This window comes from Rhinopithecus bieti, unplaced genomic scaffold (genome assembly GCF_001698545.2).
Source record: "Rhinopithecus bieti isolate Rb0 unplaced genomic scaffold, ASM169854v2 scaffold_30687, whole genome shotgun sequence".
Taxonomy (NCBI): domain Eukaryota; kingdom Metazoa; phylum Chordata; class Mammalia; order Primates; family Cercopithecidae; genus Rhinopithecus; species Rhinopithecus bieti.
Genome location: NW_016813366.1, coordinates 1286140 through 1294830, shown reverse-complemented (window position 1 = coordinate 1294830; position 8691 = coordinate 1286140). Strand labels below are relative to the sequence as shown.

Genomic DNA, 8691 nt, shown 5'->3' with positions numbered 1-8691 from the left:
CCTGAAAAGGTTAAGGGCTCTGACTGCTGCAATATCCAATTTCATGTACTGGCTGAAGTCAAAAGTAGTCAGTTCAAACTGTCCAAAATTGGAATCATCTGATAAGAGTTCTAAAAACTTGATTACCGCAGACAATGATGAAACTGCAACCTAAAATTAAGAATTTAAAATCAAAGATTTCTATACCACTGGATCCAGTTCTAAAGATTTTCAAAACAAATGCAAAATGAAATAAATTCTGAACCCCATCATCTTCCTTGGTGCTCCTTCCCAGTCCAAACCAAGAAAACCAAAGGTTAAGCTCTTGAGATTTGAAAATGGTTTTTACAAGGTGAAAATTAATGGTGATCGCAGCATTATTTATAATAGCCAAAAAAGAAAATTACCCAAATGTCCATCAAAACTAAAATGGGGACCGGGCGTGGTGGCACATGCTGTAATCCAAGCACTTTGGGAGGACGAGGCGGGCAGATGACTCGAGGCTAGGAGTGTGAGACCAGCTTAGCCAACATAGTGAAACCCCGTCTCTATTAAAAATCAAAAATTAGGCCCTTTCAACCTTGTGAGGTTAGAGTGAGAAAATGGTTATCTATGAGAAAGTGGGCCCTCACTGGACAACAGATCAGCCAGTGCCTTAATTTTGAACTTCCCAGTCTCCAGAACTGTGAAATAAAAATACAAAAATTAGCTGGGCATGGTGGCACATGCCTGTAAACCCCAGATACTCAGGAGATGAGAAAAAAGAACTGTTTGAACCCAGAAGACGAAGGTTGCAGTGGGCTGAGATCACACTATTGCACTCCAGCCTGAGCAACAAGAGCGAAACTCTGTCTCAAAAACAAAAAAGAACTGTGAAAATTAACTGTAATCGCAGGAGTATTTGTAACAGCCAAAAATGAAAATTACCCAAATGTCCATCAAAATTAAAATAGGGGTTGGGCAGTGGCTCACGCCTGTAATCACAGCACTCTGGGAGGCCGAGGCAGTGGATCACCTGAGGTCAGGAGTTCGAGACCAGCCTGGCCAAAATAGCAAAACTCCCTCTCTACTGAAAATACAAAAATTAGCCAGGCACGGTGGCATGCAGCTGAACCCAGAGGCAGAGGTTGCAGTGAGCTGAGACTGCGCCACAGCACTCCAGCCTAGACGATAGAGCAAGATTCTGAGACTCCATCTCAAAAAAACAAAAAAAAAAGGTTAAAATGGGGAGAGTAGCAGCGGCAGGGGGAAGGGAAGTAAAATGGATAAACTCTGACATGTTTGTGCTATGAAATATGAACGCAAAAATCCATAACTACACTCAATGATATGGATAAGTCTTACAAATATTGAATGAAAGAAGCTAGGGAGAATATATGATATAATTCCATGTATATAAACTATAAAAACAGGCCGGAGGCGGTGGCTCATGCCTGTAATCTCAGCACTTTGGAAGGCCAAGGTGGGCGGATCACCTGAGGTTCAGGAGTTTGAGACCAGCCTGACCAACATAGAGAAACCCCATCTCTACTAAGAATACAAAAAAAGATTAGCCAGGCGTGGTGGCACATGCCTGTAATCCCAGCTACTTGGGAGGCTAAGGCAGGAGGATCACTTGAACCCGGGAGGCAGAGGTTGTGGTGAGCCAAGATTACACCATTGTACTCCAGCCTGGGCAACAAGAGCGAAACTCTGTCTCAAAAAAAAAAAAGCTTACTATCATTGATACACAGCTTAGGTTTTGAGACAAATATGACAAATATCCTTCTAAAAAGTCACTATAATTTACATATTATTTATATTATATATTTACATTATATATATTGTAATTCACATTTATAATCCATATACCTGATTCTCCATTTCTGGCAATACAGCACTATTCATCTGTTCTCCCTTTTTGCCTTTCAACAACCGGTTGAGGTCCTGATAAATGTCTTTTGTGGAAAAGTCAGCTTTTTTTCTTTCTGTGATCAGAATCCCTCCTCTTTGAATAATCTATTTTGAAATAAATAGTTTAAACTACTATGAAAAAAGGAATAAGAAAAGCAATAATGAAAATTATAACAGATAAGTATAGTGATAACAGATTAACCTACATTAAATGTTTACACAATGTGCAAGACATTGATAATATGATGTACTGACACACTTTTTATATCAATAAACTAAATTTTCATCAAAATATAAAATTACATTAACATAAAGCTTTCAAAAAATAGTCCCAACTGTAACAACTCTTTTTTTGTTTTGAGACAGTCTCACTGCTGCCCAGGATGGAATGCAGTGACACAATCTTGGCTCACTGCTACCTCTGCCTCTCAGGTTCAAGCAATTCTCCTGCCTCGGCCTCCCAAGTAGCTGGGATTACAGGAGCAAGCCACCATGCTTGGCTAGTTTATTTTTCTTCTTTGCATTTTTAGTAGAGACAGGTTTTCACTACATTGGACAGGCTGGTCTCGAATCCCTGACCTCAGGTGATCTGCCCGCCTCAGCTTCCCAAAGTGCCAGGATTACAGGTGTGAGCCACCGCCCCTGGCCACAAATAACAACCCTTAACAGAACTATTACTTGTGGAAAGTTGCTTAGATACAATCTATGCTAAAAATGTCCATCACATGTGTTATCTCCAGCGGTGCTTATGGTACTTGAAGACCACAAAAAGTAAAGAATCCTTGGGAGATACATACCTTAAGAAATATCTAGGCCAGGTGCTGTGGCTCACGCCTGTAATTCCAGCACTTTGGGAGGCTGAGGTGGTGGTGGTGTGGGGGGGATCACCTGAGGCCAGGAGTTCAAGACCAGCCTGACCAACATGGTAGAACAGTCTCTACTAAAAATACAAAATTGGCCAGGTGTGGTGGGGCATGCCTGTAATCCCAGCTACTCGGGATGCTGAGGCAAGAGAATCTCTTGAACCCAGGATGTGGAGGTTGCAGTAAGCTGAGATCAAGTCATTATACTCCAGCCTGGGCACCAAGAGTGAAACTCCACCTCAAAGAAAAAAAAAAAGTATCTAGATAATAAACTACATGCCTATAACAAATGACACAATCAAAGCTGAGCATGGTGGCTCATGCCTGTAATCCCAGCACTTTGGGAGGCCGAGGCAGGCGGATCACAAGGTAAGGAGTTAAAGACCAGCCTGGCCAAGATGGTGGAACCTCACCTCTACTAAAAATACAAAAATTAGCTGCATGTGGTGGTGCACACCTGTGGTGGTGCACACCTGTAATCCCAGCTACTCAGGAGGCTGAGGCAGAAGAATTGCTTGAACCTGGGAGGCGGATGTTGCAGTGAGCCGAGATCGCACCACTGCACTCCAGCCTGGGCGACAGAGAGAGACTTTGTCTCAAAAAAAAAAAAACAAAAAACAAAAAATTAAATCACACAATCAGAATTTAGTTAAAATAAATAGCAAAATAACAGGCTAAAGTTCCACTCGAACTATCAAAACATGCTAAAGAACTGCATCTTATTTGATAAAACCATAATTATAATTACAGTGATATTTACTGTAATAATTACTCTTTTGGAACACAAGACAGAAAGGAAAGGGAGGAGAAAAGATCTGAGGTAAAATAAATCTTACACAAGAAACAGCTTGTTTTAATGTCCAATTAAATATACAGTTTCTGTCAACGTAAACATCAAAACATTATTTTAATTAGATACAAAAAATCGTTTTTTATTATTTTTCCTTAAATAAAACAGTATTATGTCAATTAAAGAGCCTTTCCTAGGCCTGGAATCTCCTCTATCACTAGACTCAATCTGCTTACCTGTCTCAGTTTCCCCACGTCTCCAGCAGTCTCTCCTCCAGGTAAAACACATTCCTTTGGTCCAATCTGGATGAGGAGAGCCTCAAGATTGGAGAACTGATCATTATCAGGGAATTCACACAGTCCTAGCTTCCTCTGTATGGAATCCACATACCCAACTCCAACCTGTCTCTGGCCATCAACTGTGGACATTTTAACACCCACAACACCAATGGAAGCTGACATATCATTGTTACCAAAGAGAATGTCTTCAAACTGAGATAGATTGCCAGGAGAAGCCTAAGTAAAATAAAATTTCAAAATTTAACAAACTCTTCAATGTACTTTAAAATTTTACTAGCAAAAGGAAAATCCAAACTCAATGAACCTTATTAATAAAATGCTTTCTTTTTTATTTTGAGATGAAGTCTTGCTCTGTCACCCAGGCTGGAGTGCAATGGTGCAATCTCGACTCACTGCAACCTCTGCCTCAAGGTTTCAAGCAATTCTCCTGCCTCAGCCTCCCGAGTAGCTGGGAATACAGGCGCACACCACCACGCCCAGCTAATTTTTGTACTTTTAGTAGAGATGGGGGTTTCACCATGTTGGCCAGGCTGGTCTCAAACTCCTGACCTCGTGATCTTCCTGCCTCGGCCTCCCAAAGTGCTGGGATTACAGGTGTGAGCCACCGCACCTGGCCAATAAGTTGTTTTCTTATAAAAAATAACTGGCCGAGTGCGGTGGCTCACGCCTGTAATCCCAGCACTTTGGGAGGCCAAGGCAGGCAAATCATGAGGTCAGGAGATCAAGACGATCCTGGCCAACATGGTGAAACCCTGTCTCTACTAAAAATACAAAAATTAGCCAGGTGTGGTGGCACGCATCTGTAATCCCAGCTACTTGGGAGGCTGAGGCAGGAGAATCACTTGAATCAGTGAGTCAGAGGTTGCAGTGAGCCAAGATGGTGCCACTGTACTCCAGCCTGGCAACAGAGCAAGACTCTGTTTCAAAATAAATAAACAAATAACTGCTTGTGGTTGGCACAGTGGCTCACACCTGTAATCTCAGCACTTTGGGAGGCCAAGGCAGGCAGATCACTTGAGGTCAGAAGTTCAAGATCAGCCTGGCCAACATGGTGAAACCCCATCTCTACTAAAAATACAAATCTGTGGCACTCATTTGTGGCCAGCCTTACCTATTATAAGGATCTTACAAACACTTGTCTCTATTATGACCTTAGTACTGGCCCTGCCCTCCCCTTCCCTGGCCCTCCCCCCTCCTTTTCCCATTCCCTCCCCTTCCCTCAGAAATTATCTATCTAATCTATCCCTCTATAGAGATGGGATCTTCCTACATTGCCCAGGGTGGTCTCAAACTCCTGGACTCAAGCAATCCTCCTGCCTTGGCCTCTGAAAGTTAAACTGTGACCTCAATCTCCTGGGCTCAAGTGATCCTCTCACCTCAGCCTCTTGATTAGCTGGAACTACAGGTGTGTGCCAACAGCCTCAGCTAATTTTTTAAAATTTTTTTATCTTCAATAGAGATGAGGTTTTACTATGTTGGGCAGGCTGGTCTTGAACTCCTGGGCTCAGGCAATCTGCCTGCCTCAGCCTCCCAAAATACTGGGATTACAAGCAAGAGCCACTGTGCCCAGCCAAACTGCAACTTTTTAAAAACCACATGCTAATTGCTACTAAAGTATCTCAAAGCATTCTATTATCACAATTTACTTAAAATACTAAAACACAATTAAATTATTCACATTTTATTTTCTACTCTTAAAAAAATAGGTAAATTAAAAGGAAGATAATTACCTTATATGCCAAATACCAATCATTCTCCTTGGATGCCTTATTTCCAGCTCTGTTCTTATAAACTTCAACTCTATACTGACGAACCAGAAGAAGATCTTTTACAAAAGATTCAAAATTCATTTTACTAAGCACAACACTCTGCAGATTCTTTGCTCCTTAAAAAAAAAAAAAAGTACATTACAGATTTGAGATATTACATGTTCAAGCACTGTATTAGTCGGACTTCACACTGCTGATAAAGACATACCAGAGTCTGGGAAGAAAAAGAGGTTTACTGGACTTACAGTTTCATGTAACTGGGGAGGTCTCACAATCATGGCAGAAAGCAAGGAGGATCAAGTCATGTCTTACATGGATTGCAGCAGGCAAAGAAAGAGCTTGTGCAGGTAGACTTCCATTTTTAAAACCATCAGATCTCATGAAACTTATCCACTATCACAACAGCATGGGAAAGATCCATCCCCATGATTCAATTATCTCCCACCAGGTCCCTCCCACAACACATGGGAATTCGAGATGGGATTTGGGTGGGACACAGCCAAACCATATCATTCTGCCCCAACCCCTCCCAAATCTCATGTCTTCACATTTCAAAACCAATCATGTCTTCCCAACAGTCCCCCAAAGTCTTAACTCATTTCAGCATTAACTCAAAATACCACAGTCTAAAGTCTCATCCAAGACAAGGTAAGTCCTTTCCACCTATGAGCCTGTCAAATCAAAAGCAAGTTAGTTACTTCCCAGATACAATAGGGTACAGGCATTGGGTAAATACAGCCATTCCAAATGGGAGAAATTGGCCGAAAAAAAGGGGCTACAAGCCCCAAGCAAGTCCAAAACCCAGCATGGCAGTCAAATCTTAAAGCTCCAAAATGATCTCCTTTGACTATGTCCCACGTCCAGGTCACGCGGATGCAAGAGGTGGGCAACCGCAGCCTTGGACAGCACTGCCCCTGCGGCTTTGCAGGGTACAGCACCCCTCCTGGTTGCTTTCATGGGTTGGCGTTAAGTGTCTACAGCTTTTCCAGGCACATAGTGAAAGCTGTCTGTGGATCTACCATTCTGGGGTCTGGAGAATAGTAGCCCTCTTTTCACAGCTCCACTAGGTGGTGCCCCAGTAGGGACTCTGTGTGGGGGCTCTGACCCCCCATTTCCCATCTGCATTGCCCTAGCAGAGGAACTCATGAGCGCCCCACCCCTGCAGCAAACTTCTGCCTGGACATGCAGGCGTTTCCATACATCCTTGAAACATAGGCAGAGGTTCCCAAACCTCAATTATTGATTTCTGTGCACCTGCAGGCTCAACGCCACCCGGAAGCTGTCAAGGCTTCAGGCTTGCACCCTCTGAAGCCATGGCCTGAGCTCTACCTTGGCCCCTTTCAGCCATGGCTGGAGCAGCAGGCCACCAAGCTGCTAGGCTGCACACAGCATGGGAACCCTGGGCTGGCCCATGAAACCACTTTTTTCTTCTAGGCCTCTAGGCTTGTGATGAGAGGGGCTGCCAGGAAAACCTCTGATATGCCCTGGAGACATTTTTCCCATTGTCTTGGGGATTAACATTGGGATCCTCATTACTTATGCAAATTTCTGCAGCTAGCTTGAATTTCTCCTCAGAAAATGGGATTTTCTTTTCTATCACATTGTCAGGCTGCAAATTTTCCAGACTTTCATGCTGTTTCCCTTTTAAAACTGAATGCCTTTAACAGCACCCAAGTCACCTCTTGAAAGCTTTGCTGCTTAGAAATTTCTCTGGCCAGATACCCAAAAGAATTTCTCTCAAGTTCAAAGTTCCACAAATCTCTAGGGTGGGGCAAAATGCCACCAGTCTTTTTACTAAAACATAACAAGTGTCACCTTTGCTCCAGTTCCCAACAAGTTCCTCATCTCCATCTGAGACCACCTTAGCCTGGATTTCATTGTCCGTATCATTATCAGGATTTTGGTCAAAGGCATTCAACAAGTCTCCAGGAAGTTCCAAACTTTCCCACATTTTCTGGTCTTCTTCTGAGCCCTCTAAACTGTTCCGACCTCTGCCTGTTACCCAGCTCCAAAGTCACTTCCATATTTTCCAGTATCTTTTCAGCTGCGCCCCACTCTACTGGTACCAGTTTACTGTTTTAGTCCATTTTCAAACTGCTAATAAAGACATACCCAGCTGGGCGCGGTGGCTCATGCCTGTAATCCCAGCACTTTGGAAGGCCGAGGCAGGCAGATCACGAGGTCAAGAGATCAAGACTATCCTGGCCAACATGGTGAAACCCCGTCTCTATTAAAAATACAAAAATTAGCTGGGCGTGGTGGCATGCACCTATAGTCCCAGCTACTTGGGAGGCTGAGGCACGAGAATCGCTTGAACCCGGGAGGCAGAGGTTGCAGTGAGTCGAGATTGCGCCACTGCAGTCCAGCCTAGCAACAGAGCAAGACTCTGTCTCAAAAAAAAAAAAAGACAGCTGAGACTGGGCAATTTACAAAAGAACAAGGTTTAATGGACTTATGGTTCCACATGGCTGAGGAGGCCTCACAATCAATGAGAAAGGCAAAGACGAATAAGTTACATCTTACATGGATGGCAGCAGGCAAAGAGAGAGGGCTTGTGCAGGGAAATTCCCGTTTTTAAAACCATCAGATCTTGTGAGGCTTATTCACTATCAGGAGAACAGCACAGGAAAGAGCCACCCACATGATTCAATTATGTCCCACCAGGTACCTCCCACAACACGTGGGAATTCGAGATGAGATAAGGGTGGGAACACAGCCAAACCATATCAAGCACCTAACACAATGCTAACCCAAAAACTTCCAGTGTTTTCTCAGTAATTTATTCATTTAATAAATTGTTTACGAAGCACTATTATATGTGCAAGGACTATGGAAGGTAATAGATATAAAATAGTGAATAAGCATAGACCCTCTGCTTATACGGAGTCTACACATAAAAATCAAAAGTTCTAAAGATGATAACTTTTTAATTTTTTTGTAGAGATGGGTCTCGCTGTGTTACACAGGCTGGTCTTCAACTCCTAGCATCAAGTTATCCTCCCACCTCGGCATCCCTAAGTGCTGAGATTACAGGCACGAACCACTGCACTTGGCCTGTCCTTTCTTATAATTTGTTTTAAAGTCTTTTTTTTTTTTTT

At 43.0% G+C, this 8691-nt stretch overlaps 1 protein-coding gene across 1 annotated transcript in view; it reads right to left on the bottom strand.

The window, feature by feature from the left end:
- Positions 1-8691, bottom strand: part of MSH2 (mutS homolog 2) — a 75455-nt gene that overhangs the window by 64493 nt on the left and 2271 nt on the right. Inside the window, exons 2-5 of the mRNA XM_017848022.1 lie at positions 5555-5709; positions 3762-4040; positions 1831-1977; positions 3-150 (exon numbers count right to left, since the gene is read on the bottom strand). Coding sequence (XP_017703511.1) covers positions 3-150; positions 1831-1977; positions 3762-4040; positions 5555-5709 — 729 coding nt within the window. The remainder of the gene's footprint in view (positions 1-2; positions 151-1830; positions 1978-3761; positions 4041-5554; positions 5710-8691) is intronic.